Genomic DNA, 19,981 nt, shown 5'->3' on the forward strand with positions numbered 1-19,981 from the left:
CTCATTGGCAGCAAGGAGCGAAACGTTTCGAGCTCTTCTCGCGCCGCATCGCGCCTTCAATTTTGTAGATACCACACGGACATCCATCAAGTACGAATAGTTGTATCTCTGCGCCGTCATCAACTCGCATCCTTTCCTTCGCTTTATTTCTACATTAACGCGCGATGAGGTGTCTCTAATTTTTTTGATATTTATTATCGTTTTGAATGAATTGATTAATCGTTTTGAAAAAGAAGTATAAACATTTTTAAAGGTCTCCCAAGTCTCCGAAAGGGCGTACATCTGAAAATTGGTGTTGTAGCAAGATTTGTATCGTGTCATGGAATTTTTTTCAGACGACTATCCTAAGAAATTCCTAGCCAGGTCAAAATGGCCCGACTATCAGTTCCGGGGGAGTCACAATGGTGGGTGAGGGGTATATTACCAAAAATTTGAAATTAAAAAAAAAAAAAAAAAAAAAAAAAAATTACATTTCTTACTTTCAAAAACTTAGAAATTACATAAATGCTACTTGAAAAACTATCAAACTCAATATCTCTAAATAGGGGTCGATCTGACCCGACTTAAAACTTGGCATCATCATCATCATTAATATAAACTTCGAAGGATTCTGCCTTTTTCTATTTCACTCGAGGGGAAGTGTCCCCTCCCGGACTCTCTTCCCCACCCGGTGACTGACGCTGCGCTGTGCTGAACGGTTCAGCCTGAACCTTTCCCCTACGTCTGACCGTTCCCACTCCTCTGTCAATCGAACCATATGCCACCGCTTACGTATTGTCGCTCGCCCACCCAGGTACCTAGCGCCAGCGGTCAGTTGATGATAAATCTCGATCATGCTCCTACGCAGCTACGCATTGACTACGCCAGCTAATTACTTTCTAATAATTAGAATTTCTTCGATAATAGTTTTCTTTATTTATTCGACTGCATTTTTTTCTCTGTTCTACTGTGATTTCCTTGGTTCTCTACCGTGTTTTTCCTAAATCTCTGAGTCAGAAATCTGAAGCACTTCGGTATGCACAGAGTACTTCAGATGTGTGACCTGAAATCTTCGGTATATACCGAACTACTTCAATTGTCTGACCCGAACTTCGGCAGATGGACCTTAACTTTTCGGATGCGTGATCCGAAAACTTGAGAGATCCATATGATCTCAGCTTCGGGTTCCATGCACAAATTTTTTTCTCCGTGTTTCCTTTTAGGGGACGCAACTAAAATTTCAGTAAATTTTTTTTAGAAAAGTAAAGAAAAAAAAAAAGAAAAAAAAAGTGGCTAACGATGGTTCCTCACCTTCACGAGTGGTTGGCTGTTTTTACTAAGTGGGAACCGTCCATTTTAAGATATAGTCTATTTCTTGCCCTGCCATTATTATTCTACAAGTTAATTGTGGATTGAGAATTTCATAATGTTTTCTATGAAATCTTCAAAATATAGTGATAAAAAATTTGCAACTACTACAAAATCGGCTCGCGAAGCGAGTGAACGGGGGGGTCCAGGGGGCGTAGCTCCCGGCTAGGCGTGACGGGCGCGCGAAGCGCGCCCAGAACGGCTAGTATAACAAAAAAGTCTCAACCACTCAGGGGTCAACGTGTCAATCATGGTGAATTTGTTCGTTCAATAACAACTGGCAAGCAGAATGAGGTCATGGCATTCACTTTAAGTTTCTGCATTGAATTTTATTGAAGTAGTACGAATTGCTCTTAAGCTTAAACGCGAGGAAGATAGGCAATAGACAAACGTGAAAAGGAAATTGCAAAATTGAAAAGGATCGATTCGCAAACAGACAAAGTAAAGGACTCCCAGTAGACAAAAGGTGAGGGGGAGGAGTTGACGGACGGATTTGACGGGCTCTGATGGGACTTGAAGGCCTCGTGCTCCACATTGTTGTCAGATCTTTGAATGACCTACTGTACAGCAAAATTTAACCCATACTATCAACGCTAATTTTCATTAGATGACTGATAAGTCAAATGGTAAGCAATATTTTTGACACTCAAGCCTCGGTTTAACAAAGTCTCTGTGCCAAGTCCTTATAGCACCGTACACCACCCGCCAGTAAATGAGTCACTGAGGGGTCGAATCAGGTTCAAAAATCCGAATTTTAGTTTCAATTCAATTTTCAACTTCTACTTCCTACTTAAGACTTCCTTTGCTAGAGCCGAAGTTCGGTTTCACATTCCACCAAAAATTTTCTTTGGCTGGCGATATGAACCCACAAATGCTATCTGAACCTCAGTTCATATTCTGAAATTTTTCCTTCATATTTACACGGAGGAAAATGATTGGTATACTTAACCACATTCGTAGCTAATTTTTGCGTAAATCGAAGAGTATGATTGAATCAACGATACTATGTTGTAAAGTATGCCACTTTTTCAGTTTTTCGGCAGAGGAGATGGCAAGTCTAAACGCATTTTTCGGGCGACGCCAAAATCAGCTGTCGGTATAACCGTGCCGCACGGAGAAAAAGACTTCGTGCATGGGAGTCAAGGGACCCGAAGTTGAGGTCATATGGATCTCTGAAGTTTTCTGATCACGCATCCGAAAACTTGAGGTCTAGCTGTCAAAGTTCGGGTCAAAATCGAGGCGCTTCGGTATGTACCGGAGTACTTCAGATGTCTGACCCGAACTTCGGCAGCTCGACCTCAAGTTTTTACATACGTGATCCGAAAACTTCAGAGATCCATATGACCTCAACTTCGGGTCCCACGCACAAAGTTTTTTCTCCGTGCGACAATTCTTAGACTATAAACTAATACTACCAGCTTTGTAAGCAAATCTATCTGACTAAATTTAAGCTGATCGATGCAACAAACGCTGTATTAATTCCAAGATTCAACAGAATCCGTCATTCATTTTTTATCGCGTACCCCAAGCTAAAATCTCGCGATTTCCCACAAAAATCGGCAGCTCCGAGAGGGCACCGTGAGGAGGGGGTGGGGGTCGTGGGGGGGGGGGGGTGTCGGTAGGGGGATTGACGCGCGGGCGAAAAGACGGTGGAAGCCATTAAGCTCTCTCAGGAAGTGAAACTCATTGGTTTTATCAGTCAACCGAATTAGACTATCACACTCTTCCCTGGCGAAGCGGGAAGGAAGACGGAGGTGGAAAGCGAACACACGCGAGCGATGAGGGGGGCGCGAGGTGGGGGGGGGCGCATCCCCGACGTGTGACGTCCGCGCCCCTCCCGCGCTCTTCCTTCCTGTGATTCGAGGATCCGCCCGCGCATCCGACCAATGACGGCTTATCCAGCTTTTCCTGCCGCCGCCGCCGCCCCCCTTTCCGCCGTCCGCCTGTCGCGAGCCCTTTCTTTGCGCCGCGAGCCTCAGGTAATTAATATTCGGGGCTAATTAGAAGTTTGGAGACTCCAACATGGCGCCCTCGGTGCCTTCGAGCGTTTCCTTCGCGGGGCGCTAGGTGACGTCACACCAGACACAAAGGCTTTCGCAAAGCGGCTTGGATTAGAGTACATTTATAGGGAGAGTATGGACAACTCGATTTATGTATAGCTCTTGGGGCCCAAAAGGGCGACAACGTGAAAAATGAAAATTACTAAAAAAGTGCCGCTGCCAATATCTATGCATTTGAAGGGCCGACAGCGCATTCTAAACAAGCGTTTTAAAGGATCAAGACATTGAAACTGAGAAAATGTAAGCTAAATTAAAGTTTTATACGTGCTTTAATAATTTTTGATCATCAGTGTAAATACTTGAAATGAGAAAATTAGTACCACTGGATAGTGCGAGGTTATAGGTTGGCTGCTCTTTTGTGCTCCAAGAGCTGCATGATCTGATCAAACCTAACCTCCTTTTCGAGTTGTCCATACTCACCCTATAAAGGTAAACACTTTGAAGCAAATGAATAGATATTTCGATCGCGAAGTTGGATAATTTCGGAGGCGCCAAGATAATGTTTCAGGTCACTTCTACCATTCAAGATTTTTGAATATTGGAATTTGGAGTTGGAATTCAAATTATTAGTTAAAAAATGTCACCCGGTGACAAGGTTTTAAACAATCGATCGAACAGAACCCGCACACATAGGATCAGTAGAATTCTTCACCGTGGAAAACAATACCAGTCAGTTTACTCGCATAAGTGCGCCTTCGTTTTCGTCTGATACTTTGCAATACTTCTGTGGCGGAATAGTTGCTCAGAGCGCCTTCGACAATGTCGCTTCAACTTGATAGCAAAAGATCTCGATTGCCGCTGATAGTACTCTCAAGCACAATCGCAGTTACGCATTTTCCCATCATCGGCGATGTGGTAAAACACACTCGTACTTTAATTTGCGACTTTGCAAGTTGTTCACTGTATATTTCAAACAAAATTTCACTATTATTGTTTCTCGTAAACCATTGAGACACCTAAGGTCAGAGACACAATACTATCTGCATTACTTGCACTTTTGAAGGTTGTGTATTCTGCCGTGCTAAGGAAGAACGCCGTATAGACATTCGAGAGTTGCCAAATTTCCCTTGATTAAACATGTATTTTTAACGATATTCATGCACATTTTTCTTTAAAATTAGATTAAATTGCGTACGAAATTGTCTAAAAGTTTTGGGGAAAAAAATATTCACAATTTTCCCTGCAGATTCGGTTTTTTATCGATTGGCAACGTCTGAAGACTCGTACGGCGTTCGTCCTTAGCACGGCAGTATTAATCATGCTTTTTGGGGCTTTGCAAGGGCAATATGATGTATAAAATAGGGCTTAAGAAATTTCGTGACCCGGTTAAGGAAATGGTTTGGGCAAACTTTGAAAGAATGTACCCCAAAAACGATTTCGAAAATATCTTTTCGTATTTTATTTTTCAACAAAATAACGACTTGCTCCATTTTTTCTAACTTTTCTTTATGTTTCTTTCATTCTCCTACGATTTTTCGTAAATATTTGAAGCCGTGATACTGGTCGGTTCCTCTATATAAAAAATGAAATATGAACAAAGCATTTAAAAAAGCTCTAACTGAGTTACGTGTTTCCAAAATTTAACTGTTTGTTTTGGCTCTCGACATATTTGCCTTAAAGGTTAAGTCACTTTTTTCAGAACGCGGCACACTTCACTGAAAAAAAAATCTTTGTGTATTTACTAAGAAAAGGGTAAAATTACCACTAATTTAGGGTTCTATTTGATCCCAGTTTTTTCTTGGTAAAATTATCATTTATGGAATTGGTAATTTTACCAAGAAATCTCGGTAAAATTTTTGAACTTTCTCGGTAATTTTACTGGACCTTGGTAAAAACGCCAACATTTTTATCGACTGTGGTAGAATTACCGAGATAAAATGGCAAAGTTACCGTAAATTGATTACCAATGAAAGTGGTATTCTTACCTGAAAAAACGGTAAAAATACCGGTTTTTAGGTAAGCATACCAGTCTGTCTTGGTAAAATTAGCAATAATTGGTAAAAAAAAAGTGAGATGATAAAGGTACCAACGGACCTTGGTAAAAACGCCGAGAATTTATTTTCAGTGTTCAAAGAACCAGAGCGAAACACACAATATGTTTTTTTTTTAAGTCAACCTGCTGAGCCCCAAGTCTTATACTGCTCCGCCTACAATGTAAAAAGAAGGACCTGTTACGTGCGAAGTGACTTGGATGTAGATAATTGAGATATCTCACATGATTTGCTGTGAAAGCCGAACGTGTTAGCAATGAATGGGCCCTAACTGGTGTTGGGATTTGGGAGCGAGGGTGAATATTTTAAAGCCACGTTCCGCCGGCGAGTTTCTTAAGCGCCTCACGATTGTCGCACGCCAGCGCAAGGCCACGCCTTTAGTTTTCATCTCGACCGTTTAGGCGTGAGAGGATTGCAAACTGCTCAACTTTTCAGCAACTTATGCATGTTCGAGTCTTACATCAATCTTGATTATCAACTTAAAACATGAATCAGATATAAAAGCCGTAAAGACGGAATTTAAAAAGGAATATTAAGATGCGATGCAGTGAAAGATGTAATTTTTAGTGATAGTAAAGAACGAACACTAAAATTATTAAGAGGAAAATTCCTCTGTTTTGACATTGGCTTAGGACTCAACCGAGTCTCATAATTGTGCGCTATAATGCACTATGCAAAAATAACTGTAGGTGATTTGGATCCAAATTTACTGCATCCAACTATTTTCACGAACCAAACTTTAGAAAAAGTACACGCTTTTGATGGTCATACCCCAAAGTACGCCACGCCACTAAATTTCGAGCAATAGGTGGAAACATCATAAAAAAATGTCTGAATTAGCCTTGTAAATGGCAAATATGATTGAATACATAGGTTGCAACTTTCTATGACTTGTTCATTTTCAAATTTATCAGTTTAATTCATTGAGATAAACCGCACTCTACGACTCGATTTTGAATACATTTTTAAATAAAATTTGCTTTGCATTGACTGTTTTTGCAATGACGCATCACCGTGTCAAAAATTTGATTCATCTTCGCATTTGTGAGAGTTTTTAACTTGCCATTAGTTATCCGCACCATCCGACGGTCCGTCTAAATAAATCGAGGATCAAAATTTATAGACCAGTCATCTATGCAAATTAAAAGCAGTAAAAAACGCACTCGAGGAAAATTTTTATATTCCAGCGTATCAACGAGCATCAGGCCAGTTTGTTTTCCCGCGAAGATTTACGGGACTGAGGGGTCAGAAGCCATGGAGGTTCCACAGGGGGAAAATCCGAGTGAAAAAAAAAAATGCGGGAAAGGGATTGGTTGTTATTTAGGTGATTGCAGACAAGCGGACAAAGTTGGAGCAAGCAGGATAAAAAGCACAATTTTTCACGGCTGGTTTAATGGGGGACGGCGCGGAGGGGCTGGCCGGTAATGTTCGGAAAAAAAGGGTGAAAGGGTGACCTTTGACAAACCTAACCCCCCCTACCTCCCCCCCAATCTCCTGACTAGCCACCATTCCTCGTTTTCCCTCTCGTTTGAAGGCGTTGTCGGATGTTGAAAAAAAATGCATATTTTCACAAGGTATGGTTAAAATATGAGGACAAGTCGCAAAATCTGACAGATTTGGCTATCAATCAGATTTTTCGAAGCGTTCGAATTACAAAGAGGTGCTGTTGAAAATGAACTGATTTGACTTCAAGTGATAGAATATGAATGAAAGCAATAAATTTAAACAACAAAAAAGTACGTCTGAAAATGAAATTATCAATCGGAGGTTTTGAGTTAATATCGACCACTTTATTTTGGACAATCGCGCTTGATGTTGCATTAGCACATTTTCGGTTTTTTTGTGTAGTGTAAGGAGAAAAGTTTTAGACTCTTGCATCAGTTTACTCCTCGTGTTACTACCTTGTGTTTAGGTATATTCTTTTTTCTAAGTTTTTCTCGGAAAATCTAGGAAATTTTGTTTTCTTCCCCGTATCTTCCTCGGCACGGCATTTTTAAAGTAGAAGTGAAAAACCAATAGATTATATTCTGCAGAATTTTAGCCTGTTAAACGTGGAAAATTATCAACTTTGAAACTGACGTTACATACATTTTGTACATGGTTGTTGAAACAAGAGCGGATAATCTAACCCGCCTGGTCGGAGAATGGCGCATACCACATATCGCGCTCATCAATGTTTCTGCAGGTATCATGAGCCTTTGAAGGCAAAATGATTGTCCGGTACAAGAGACATGCACGCCTTCAAAATTTTCGTGAAAATATCACACAATTTTTAAGGCGATTTTCCTTGTTTCGCATTTTTATTTACGGGCTCTCAATTTTAATTTAAATGCCTGACTCAAAAAACGAAGAGTCTCTTTTTGCGATCTCAAAATTTTAGACGTCAACTCTCAATGTTTTTGCAACAACGTAATTAAAAAAAAATACATGTTTTTCTTTACCTTGAGATTGAGAGGGAGTATGCGTCGCCCATGAGCCTTTGTACGACGTATCTGCGAACAGAAAAAGTAAGAAGGGTAAGAAAAGACCCAATCAAAAAGTTGAATCATGGTATAAAAAAATTGAATATGAAAAATTGGAGACAAATAAACAAAAAATAATAATAAGCTAAAATTAAGTAAAGCATTTTTTTCAAAAATATCCGGAACCCACCTACATAATTCTAGTCTGCAGCCACTTAAAATTCAAAAGAGGAAACATAAGATAGTACGGCGCAAAGTCCTTGCTTAGTTATAAATTCTCCTGAAGATATGATAAAAAATCAAATCTGACAATCGCCATTCGCAAAGTGCACAACTCTTATCACGAGAGCTAATTTCATTGAATTCATAAAACAGCTACGGTCGGATTTTTTATTTAAGTTTTTTTTTTTTGCTCCCAATGATTCTGCAAGTATATTCCATGATTAGACTGTCCCTAACTTTTTAGCAAGCTGACACAAAAAGTGAGGAGATAGAAATTAAATTTTTGAAAATGTTCAGCTTAAAGAACCCGATTATTAAAAGAGACAGGGGGGTATTGGGGGGGGGGGGGGGGGGCGAGGAAGTTGACAGCTGTGATGTCTGTTCCACCAAGTGTCACTGCACTCTGTAGCTCTCCTCAGATTCATTGAGACGCTTCTGCGATATTTTTCGAACGCCATGCTTACGATTTATGCTGTTTGAGAGGCGCAATCGATCGATCCCATACAAATGAAAAATATGTAGCTAAATTTGGACTACAATTTGACATCAAAATGAAAATGAACTTGAATTAATTCACCTCTAACTTCTATGATTTTTTTTCTTATTTTTTGTTCAGGAAATTGATGGATGCTATGCGATAAAATTTTCCACGTCAATTTGATATATTATTGTCATTTTCATTTTATTACGTAATACGATAAAAATAACAATGGTTACGACCCGCATTTTCACTGAATTTGTTCATATTAAACCTGTGGATTTGTTGAAAGCGATAAATGTATGATTTAATGCATCGTTGAAATGACTTACCTTTGTATGGATTTAGTTTTATCGCATGAATTCATTCTAATAAATGAATATTGTGACATCTCTACCTTTTTTACATACATTTGAATTTTGTAACCACGTACAAAAGATAGGACATTTTTGATCGAGCGGTATACAGGTAACTGTTGTTACCTGTACAAATACAAATAGTTAAAAATCTTATAATTAATGTACTAGAATGTTCTGATAAGAAGAGTATTATAAATCTAGTTCTTCTATGTTCAATATTAAATCCTGAAATTAATTCTGATTCCCTCTCTGAAAAATCAAAAGGTGTTTGGTTTGTCTCTGCTAAAATTGTAATTATGCCTCATGGATTACCTCATTGAGAAATGAGTAGAAAAAATGTTATGAAAAAATAATTTTATCGATAATGCACTTAAAACAATCTGGGGAAGGTTTGCTCGCAGAGAAAAACACAAAGTATCTGATGGAACGTCTTTTCAATAATTTCCTTAGCGGATTTCTATTTGGGACAACCGGAAACCTTTGTCAACAATTGGAAACAAACGTTAATTCTTCTTTTGTCCCTCCTTCGTAAGTTTTTTTGCCCATTTTTCAATCTAAAAGTATGGATCAAAATCTTCTACCAACAATCATATTTCGAGATAGAATTTATTTTCATGGTGGCTTTGGCTCCGTAAAAGATTTAAAAAACCATGTTTTACACATGTTGTAATTAAAGAAGATATTTTATCGTGGGAATTATAACGTTTTGATTTAAAGTTTTCTCAGGCTTCTATACCCCCTTCTCTCAACGGAAAAAACAGAAAATTTCAGAAATTTTCCGAATTTTTTCTTGTTATGATGATAAGAACATTTAGAAAATAATCAGGAGAACGCAAGTCACTCTCAAAACGTATAGCTTTGCTCGACTCTTTAAATTTGTGCTTATATACTTTTATCAATTTTTGATAAGCCTGCAATTCGAAGTGCATAATTAGAATAAATTATTATTTATGGCTTATAAATTTACAACAATTTCAGTTCAGCAGCAGTAAATTAACTATTTTGGCGTATATGTTACAACGCTATTGGTCTGTTCTTTTTTGCTATGTGCGTTTGAAACGTCGATTAACTATGTTTTTTTGGACTAAAAAAAGAACGTACAAATGCGTATGACCTCAAAACCATTTACGGAATAAATCTACGTATAATTAAATCAGACAACTTAAGAGTACGATATTACTTTTTTAATTTTTGGAATTATCGCTCAGACACATAATCACTTTTGACTCAATTACTGGCCGTGGCCAAGGCTAATCTAAAATTTAACTCAAAATTAAGCACTTCTACTTTCATTTTAAAATTTTTGAGCAGCTAATGTTTTAACTCTAAACTAGTTAGGAATATTTTATATTTTGCACGAGTATCTCTACGTAATTTTCTTAGAGTAGCTTGCCTTTTATTCACCGTATGAGAGGCATTTTAGATTCATTATAAAACCCGAAACTCTATAACTTTGACTTTTTTTCTGCTCCATCAGAGAACTCATTTCTCTACGTTTAAAAGCAATTTCCAGTAATTTTATTAATTCCTCCTGATATCCTCGTGAATATAGATATAAATCTGTCGACCCCTTGAACAAATTCTGGGGATTGTTAATGCAATTTAAAAAAAATAATAATAATAAAAATTATGTGAATAATTAGATAAATACATCGTAATATAAATACTGTATTTTGCCACTTCAGCGACCCGCAGTCATCCTCAGGAAGTTTCTTTCTCACGACCCAAAACCACTTTTTCGCCATTTTCGGCAGCCATTTTGAAACAGAGATAACTGAACCCTTCTGATCTAAACAAACATACCATCAGCAATTTAACAATAAAAGTGTCATTGCTCCTTCTATTTTTGGTTCTAAATTCCGGAAAACGTTGGCTTCAAAGCCCGACCATCACATATTTTTAGAGGAAGATTACTTGATTAGGGTAAATTCTTTAACCATTATCCAGAGAAGAAACCTCATTTAATGAGACAAAATTATCACTGGGGTGGTTTTTCTCGACCTGGGTCGAAAAATTGGATTTTGAAATTTCGGCAGAAACCTCCTTTTAGTGTCCTGGAGAATACTAAGAGTGGTTTACCTTTAAAATTTTAAATACATTTTTTCCTGAGCTACATTTTCGAACTGGAGACTGCAACCCGACATAACTCAAGTTTAGTTTAACATTACTAAACGCTTTTTGTCCCGAAATGTTTGTTGAATTCATGCTCAAAGGGCAAAAGCTAGAGTTTGAGTTTTTTTTTTACACCGCGGTCTCTTTTCCTGGTGGCCACTTGCATAATACAATGTGTGTACCCTGTGTATGCTACCTGCTAATAATTTAGATTTTAAATGAGCTTTTTACCTGCAAATAACATAGAAAAGTTGGTAAAAGTGCCGGTGCGGCTCAGGTAATCCGCCGAAGTCTTGATGTCCAGCATGTTTACTTTATAAAACTATTTCCGCCCTTCACTAACACTAGGTTCAATGCGACACTCAAGGGTCAAACAAAAATGGCTTGCAGGTCAATCTGGCCACATTTTAGCGGATCGAATAGTACACGCGCACAAAGCACAACTTTCCAACATCGTGACTTAGATCACATCAACTACTTTCGATAATTTTCATGCACTGAGGGATAAATCTAAATCTCCTTCATTATTTTAAGCCATGAGTCCTTAGAAAAAAATCTGTTAAAAAACGTGAACAACTGCGCACCGAATTAAGGATCAAATCATGTGCTGAGCATTAGACTAAAACCAGGTGATAGTTCATACACCTCGAAAGGTAAACTGATGATTGATGCGTTTGAAATAAATCGGAAGTTCAAATGCGTGACCGGAAACGGGAATTTCAAACACCGGATGTAAAGGGATCCGAAAGGCAAATCTAACCCCGAATTTGAATCGGTTGACCGAAATAAACTCGAACCATCCCCGTGCTAAGTTACATCATCGTGCACAAATCCGACAGCTTTTATCACGGTGACGGCAATTATCACAAAGATAACACTGGGTCAAGCTGACATATTACGTCATTGGCCAGGGATCTGAAAACGCAAGTATCACAGATATTGAGGCCGAACGTAGAGATGACCGGGGAAATCAGGGTCCGAACCCGGGAGATAAGGCCGGGATGACCGGAGCGTTTTCACGGGGCGAAAAACTGGGGTAATTTAAATGAATTGTATTATTCGGCGTTTCCGGTGAGGGTCGACAGGGACCGATCGGAAAATCAGAGTGACTGAGTACCACGTATCGGTCGGAGAGCGACCCTCGCGAGGGGCTGGAATCAGGGGCGGGCCGCGCTGAGGGGTGGAGGGGCGCTCTGGCCAATAGGAGGCGACCTCCCCTCCCTTCGTCCCTTTCGAGGGGGCTTTCGGCAGGGCGATCGACTGGGAGCCGAAGTTTTCTGTTGGGGCTCCGAGGCGCTGAGCGAGGCTGTGGCATATGGACGTATTTATGCTGGAAGAAACTATGTGAGAATGATTTAAATCAAAGGAATCGTGGGCATAGAATTCGCGTGCTTCATAGCTCCTTCGGATGTCATTTATTTGTGCATGGTTCTTTTTGGCATAAATATGTCCATATTTGGTCATGAGCAGCTCTTTTCATTCTGTAAGAGACCTTGAGAAGAAAAATCTCCCAATTTTTCACATATTAATTCGACCATTTTTATTTGTCAGTCGTTGGCTTTTCGCCTACACAGTAATAGGAGCTTCAATTTATGTAATCTTTGAATTTTAACTTTGACACCCGGCACACCGAAAAAAAAAAAACCGTAGGTAGTGTTAATGTGAGAACCAATGAAGTTCTGAAGTAAATCTTCAGTCGAGGAGACTATGCCGTTACTGTTACAAGGCGACATTTCTAATCATGTTAACCACATCCTCGAACCGAAATTCGGATACGACGGTCGGTCGGTTCACGCGACTAAAAGCTCCGTCTCTGTAATCATAGAGCAGCAACTTCAAAGGCTTTTACGAGTTTAAGTTACGAAAAGTGGCTTCTGACCACTGACTTCCATCAGTCTTAAAAATATCGCTTTTCCTCGATTTAAAGGCCGGACTTCTTCTAGAAGGCAATCATAGGTGACTTGCAAGTACGAAAACACTAGTCAAAAGCTGCGTTGGTCTTGCAGTGCTCCACTTTATGATACACTGACGTTCAATGGTTTCAAAATAAACTAGAAATTATGGCTACCATAGGATTGCGCGAAAGGAGGAAATATTAGAAATATTTAAGAGTCCAGGATTGCGCGAATGGTGAAATAAGGATTGCGCGAAACGAAAATTGTAGCATTTAAGTGCACCTATATTTCACACAGATCTGACAACTCTGCTAATCGGAAGATTTTAGAGGAAACCGAAATGCATATTTTTCTGATAAGACTCGGTCCGCTGGATGCCTTTAAGTGTGTACCAAACCTACCCATATTTAGAAATGAAGCCGCAAGTCTTTTTTCAAGCTTTTCTTTCCAGTTCTTTCGTCGACAAGCTACGTTCTTATAACAAGCGGCAATTAAAAGGGAAGGGGGAAAAGGAGGTTCTTAGACTGAACTTTTAGTATGGAAGCAAAATTTGGGAACTTTCTATCAACCCAAAATCCAAAATCGTCAATATCATCAATATCACCGGTCCCTCTCTCGCCATAAAAATTGTTAAGAAGGTAAGCAATGTTGTCCTAATAAAGTTAAATTTTCCCCTCCAAAAAATATGATGTCTTTTCGCGCAATCCTTGACCTTTATTTCTTTTTTCTTCGCGCAATCCTTTGATAATATTTCGCTCAATCCTGCCATTATCAAGGGATATTCGCGGAATCCTTGACCTGCCGAAATTACGACTTCAAATTCCAAAATCCGTAATGATTATTTCATGGATTCGCTCGGTATGAATTTGCCATAAGGGACAGGGCCGGGTTTACCTACTTGCCGTCCATCGGCCGCCAGTATTTCCCCCTTCTCATTTGTTTTGAAACATCAATGAAAACCATCAAATGAGCGTGCCAGCGGGGGAGGGGTGCATAAGACACGTTTACTGATGTTGAACACATTTTTTCAGAAAGTCCTGTCAACACTACTAAAAGTTCACGGAACTTTACGCGAAACTTAAGTTTCGTAAACCTATCTCTGTGTGGACAAGGCATTCCATTCACAAGAAATGAACGAAAAACTTATGAAAGAACAAACATAAATGTGGATTAATGATTTTAACTTCCACCGCTCAGACCGCACTGTGTTTGACGCAATGCGTGAAGTATTCACGCAGTCTTGTAGGCGCTATACGTTTCACGCTGATCGCGTTGTGTTTGCCGCAATGCGTAAGGTATTCATGCATTCTTGTAGGCGCTATTCGTTTCACGCTGTCCGCAATGACCGCACTGTGTTTGATGCAATGCGTGAAGTATTCGTGCAGTCTTGTAGGCCCTATTATGTGTTACATACCGATCGCTGCGCCGAGGGCTTCTCCTTTTCATCTCAAGTCCTCGTCATCATTTCCTCTAGGTAAGTCGCGCTGTTCCAGGCCAAATTGCGTGTTTGGTTTCTCTCTTAACTCGACTAATTAAAGGTGCTGTCTCTTGTATCACTGAAAGACGACAAAAGTAGAAATTACTATACTCTCAGAAAATAAATATTTTGTCGCCTTTTCTCGTTTGTAATTTTCTTTTCTAAATCCGAATATTTTTTATACCTACATTAAAAAAAAATGCAAAATTTGCCGCCCTCTATAGATTTGCCGCCATGGGCCGCGGCCCATATGGCCACCCCCTTAATCCGGCCCTGTTAAGGGATCAAAAAGCAACTAAGGGGTACGCCCCTCCACCACCTCGCGATCCAATTCCCTTAATGCTTCGCTATGTATCCATTGATCTACCATTTAAACCTATGGAAAAGGATCGATAAACAGGGTGTTTGCAAGGAACACCTTAAAATGGATTATTTGCCATAGCTTCAAATGGGGAAATATCGATAATCGAACATTTACGCCTCGCCACTGACTGGTTACACTTATCATTTTTATATCTCATAACCAAGATTAGAGACCCATCAAACTCTAAAAATTTTAGTTGTGAGGGATGCTTGGTCGCATTTGACCACCCTGAGGTAGTGTAAATACAATGAGGTCATGTATCCGTCTACATTTGAACTGTCGAAAAGTGATATATATCGAAAGACGTAACCACTAAATCAGTTCACTCGTGCCCATCCCTTTTCTTCCTTGGGGAGAGGCGTTCGGTGTGGGTATCGGAAAATAGAAATATTTCTTTCGCGAACCGTCCTGTTTGAACGAAGTATCGAGTAAGGGGACGTGACCCCCCCCCCCCTTCTCCTCCCTCTCTCCCCGGTTACATGTCCGAAAGTCGAAACGGATCGTATAAAGTGGAAAGGAAAGCAAGGCAGGGACCGTGCAAGGATCTCGGTGACAGGTCTCGTGTCTCCTGTCGTGCGTCGTTCTGGCTCGAGAGCGCTTTCGCTATCTAGCATATTGTTATTGTAATAGCCACGCGACCCAGCCAATCAACAGATTATCTACCCATCACGCACCACTTCATTGTCAACTTTTTTATCGCCCTCCCAACGCTGTTGCCGAATCGTCAAGTTTCATTGCTTTTCGCATAGTGCCCTACAGGTCGGTCTCGTTCGGGGATGCAAAATTGCATTTAATGGTTTTAGACTTATATCGTGAAGTTATAATACACCTGAAGGTATTGAAAACTTACAATTAGGTGTCAATTATTATTCCTGAAAAGAAAAATGATGGCAACAAAGTCCTGTCGAATTCGTGGAAATTCCTGACGAGTTGCTTTATCAGCGTTTTAAATTTACTTGAGATTTTATAAAACTCTACCGGCAAAAAAATTCTTAAAATTTTGAAATTTCATGAATTTGTATTAATAAAAATTTCATTGATGCAGGAGGTCGTAAAATTTCCAGAAATATTGGAAACTCATTTTAAAATTTTGGGTGGAGAATTATCAAGAGTTTCGCTTATCCCTCGGACCCAAGGAATTTTTTCACACGAATTTTAAAGCAAAACGATGCTCTCTCTGCCAGTACAATTCATAAAGAAGCACGCACTTCGAGAAAAAAAAAACTTTGTGCGTGGGACCCGAAGTTGAGGTCATATGGATCTCTGAAGTTTTCGGATCACGTATATCTAAAAACTTGAGGTCGAGCTGCCGAAGTTCGGGTCAGACACCTGAAGTACTTCGATATATACCGAAGGGTTCGGGTCACACATCTGAAATACTCCGATACATACCGAAGTGCCTCGCTGTGTGACCCGAACTTCTGCAGCTGGACCTCAAGTTTTCGACTGCGTGATCAGAAAACTTCAGAGATCCATATGACCTCAACTTCGGGTCCCATGCACGAAGTTTTTTTCTCCGTGCATGTTTCTGACCTCAAGTATATTAAAGCTGATTCTAGTTCGTTCCGTAGAATTGTTAAAAATAGAGATAAACATTTCCAAGGAAAGTCAAGCACCGTAAGAGAGAACGGGACCGTTGCCATCAGTTCCTATTCTAAAAGTGAGTGAGCACTGTGCCTCTCTCTCTCTGTGTTTTTCAGTCAAAGTTTCGGGAAAGTCGGGAAGGTTCGGGAAAGTCAGAAAAGTTCGGGAAAGCTCGGAAAAGTCAATTTCAGGTGCAAATTCCTGGGTAATGCCCAAGGGGCCAGGAAGTTCCTACTCACAATCAGATCCTAAGTCAAAAAACCGGAAATATTGTGAGCAGTCCGGCAACTAGGGAACGGAGGGCGCCCCCGCGGCGTCCACGGTGGTCGTTCCCAGCCGCGGGGCGCAGCGTCACGCTCCGGCGCGGCGAGGGCGAGGGGTGCGCCCCCTCGCCCTCCGCCCACCCCTCGCCCATTGTTTCGCGTAACGTTATCTCTTCGGGTGTCAGCCGCGGAATGCCTCTTCATCCCGGGAGTCAATTCGTCTCCTCTCCGTCGAAAGAGAGTAACTACATCGTGAGCTGAGCCCTATTGTCCATAAAGAGTCATGCTACCCAGGGTCCACATGGATGTAGGGATACGCGATTTTTTGAAACGGGCGATAGATTCACTAATTCGCCGATCCGCCGATTCCTGACAATATTTATACATTTATACCAGTCACTAATTGTTTAGCTCTTTCTCGCCGGGCGGACCGACCTGTTTGCGGCTCCGGAGCCAATAACTAGCGCCTATTGTTCGCCCCTTCCCCTCCAACTAACGTATCGCACACAGAGAATATGCTTCCGTGGGAATTTGAAGTTCCCCCTCCCCCCTCTCCCTCGCCATCCGACGAGGCCTGGAGTCAAAACGCATTTTGAGATCATAAAAATTGAAGTCATTGGGTTCCAATGAGATACAGGGTTAATCAAAAGTCACGCACCACTGGCCATGAGGGTGGTGGCCATTAGACATTTTTGAGTTGCCCCCCCCCCCGCCTCCCTCCCCCGAGGGAATCAAAAACTGAAAAGTACCCAAAAAGTTTCTCCCTCAATATGAGGAAAAACTTCTTTAACCGCAAGTCGATATCATAATTAGAATTAAAGTTATGGCCAGTGCGCGTGACTTTTGAATGACTCTGTATGTATAATAATGGAGAATAAACGGAGGCGGAGGGGCTCACGATTTTACTAACGATTTGTCTGAAGAATTCGGAGGGCTTTTCAATATACTGCATAGCGTTAGGGTATGAGAAATGAAGGTATGCTTTCTCCATCTAAACCATCCAAAATCGACGAAACGCTCGGTCGCTTTGATTTATTTTTAACCTGGGCGGGTTTGTCTACGGGGAAAATAGAACCAATGAGAATTTCATATTGTAGAATTGGAATCCTGTTTCAAACTTTCCGCCGACACTGAAACAAAACGAACGCAACTAAGTATACTCTGTTTTTTTAGTTGCTTGAATAGTGGAGGAGCATACCTTCGCTTCAGTTACCTTGCTGCAGCGCAACACTTTACCACAGCAAGGAACCGGTGCGGTGCGATCCAGTTCGCCTTCAATCAGGGAGGTATACCTCACGCGCACATAGGTGCTCGTTAAGTCGTATCACGCCAAATCGACCAGATCCCGTCCGTTTTACTTGTGTTGATTTGTTTGGAAACGGCGCACGAGCCGTCAGACGTTGCCAAATTTCTTTTTATATAATTCAAAAATTCAAGGAAAAAAACTCTCTCCTCTAATTCATCATAGAATTTCTTTTCGCAACTGATCTAAGTACCTGCAGAAAATTAGAAAACTATTGTTTGCCATCCTCAGAAATAAACTTTTTATCGAGAAAACTTGCAAATTCGAATTATCATACTGCGGTCTTCCTCGACACGGCAGTGCACAGGTTTTTGTGTGATTTGGGAAGAAGTGATCGCAAAGGAAAAGGAACTAAGCCAAATTTAAAGTACTTATTTTGGGAGGATTTGAGGATGTCCTCGAATCAGACCGCGAACTAGTTGGCGCCTACAAAGCAGCCCATTTGTGATTTCAAATAACCTATTCTTATGACCAGATATATTATGATAGGTATCAGAAACAAGATCCGTTCATGAAAGCCTGAAAAATTATCCAAAACACCAAATTGAATCCAGCATTTGCACTCTTTCTTTCGAGAGTTACGTTCTTTCATCTAGGAAACGATCAGTTTTTCTGTACTAAACGGATTAAGATGACAATACTCTCCCCGCACAGGTACTCTAACACACAAGAAGTACTCTTCGGCCCTGAAGCCCTCATACATAAAAACCCATAAAAATCGACTCGCAATCAAGCCAAATTATAATCCCATAGATTACCACGATGACTGCACCCCGTTGACTCCATCGGTTTTTGCAAAAGTTGCTCTCCTGAAAACCTGACGTACTGCCTGTAGTTCCGAATTGCAAAATGTTATCCAGTTTTTCTGTACTAAGAAGATTAAGATGACAAAACTCTCCCCGCACAACCTCTCTAACACACAAGAAGTACTCTTCGGCTCCGAAGCCCTCATACATGAGTGACAACCCATAAAAATCGACTCGCAATCAAGCCAAATTAAAATCCCATAGATTACCACGATGACAGCACCTCGTTGACTCCATCGATGATTTTACGAACGTCCCGCGGGGGAGTGACAAAGGGCGCCAACAACCGGAGCGGGGGGGGGGGGGGGTCTCACGCCTGATTGGAGGCCTTGTATCGTCGTGTCGTGGTCCCGTTCCATATATCACGGGCACCAACAAAGAGGTAAATGGGCCGCGAGGGTAAGCCATAACTCCGTTCCTCTGCGTAACTGCCCTCAGGCTTGAGTCCCGCCGTCCGCATGAGTCCATGCTTTTCAGGGGTCACGTGGGGGTGGAGATACGCCTCGACGTCGTAGGGAGGACGATAACTTGGGCTCGCTCCTAAGTAGTCGCTCGCCTCGCGTCACTCGCGTCGGAAAGAGGATTTTAAAGCGTTTCCCGAGTCGACTCCCGCGTTCCTGCAATCATGCCCCGGCCCCGGCTTTCTTTCCGTCATCCACTCACGTTTTTCCTCGTATTGTAATTTCTCTCCTCGCTTTTCCCTCTCCTTCCTTTCTTCAGGTGGTGCGACTGGAGGCAAGGAGGGACCCTCCGTTAAAGTCTTGACGACTGGTGGGAACTTTCATTTTCGGGGATTCGACCTCTCCTTATTTAAAATTGGATTGCGTTTTGTAATTAGGAGCCGCGAGCACTCGTCGATATGTGGACGTCAAATGGGAGAGGAAGGAGGAGAAGGAGAAGGAGAAAAAGAAGAAGAGGGAGAAGTCAAATAAGAAGAAGATGAGGAGGAGGAGAAGGAGGAGAAGGATAATGAGAGGGAGAAAGAGAAGGAGAAAGTGAAGGAGACAATGAAGAAGAAGGAGAAAGAGAAAGAGAAGAAGAAAAAGAAGAAGAAGAAGAAGTAAAATAAGAAGAAAATGGGGAGGAGGAGGAGGAGGAAGAGAAAAGCGAGAGAGAAGAAGGAGAAGTAGAGGTCAAAGAAAGAGAAGTAGAATCTTTCTGCATAGGAACTTATTAGCCCATCACGGATAAAAAAAAGCACGAGTTTGTTGGATGATTTGGACATTTGAGTGTGGTTTTACCAAAAATTGCCTTTGTG

At 40.9% G+C, this 19,981-nt stretch overlaps 1 protein-coding gene across 3 annotated transcripts in view; it reads right to left on the reverse strand.

Annotated features, from left to right (window-relative positions):
- Positions 1–19,981, reverse strand: part of Ets65A (DNA-binding protein D-ETS-3) — a 124,922-nt gene that overhangs the window by 41,365 nt on the left and 63,576 nt on the right. For 2 of the 3 annotated variants that reach the window (XM_019042502.2, XM_019042504.2), the window contains one exon: positions 7,840–7,890. In XM_019042502.2, coding sequence (XP_018898047.2) covers positions 7,840–7,890 — 51 coding nt within the window. Of the gene's footprint in view, positions 1–7,839; positions 7,891–11,262; positions 12,203–19,981 lie in introns of those variants that run through there. The other variant, XM_019042503.2, reaches the window with a different exon arrangement.

The sequence above is a fragment of the Bemisia tabaci genome, chromosome 3 (assembly GCF_918797505.1).
Source record: "Bemisia tabaci chromosome 3, PGI_BMITA_v3".
Lineage (NCBI taxonomy): Eukaryota > Metazoa > Arthropoda > Insecta > Hemiptera > Aleyrodidae > Bemisia > Bemisia tabaci.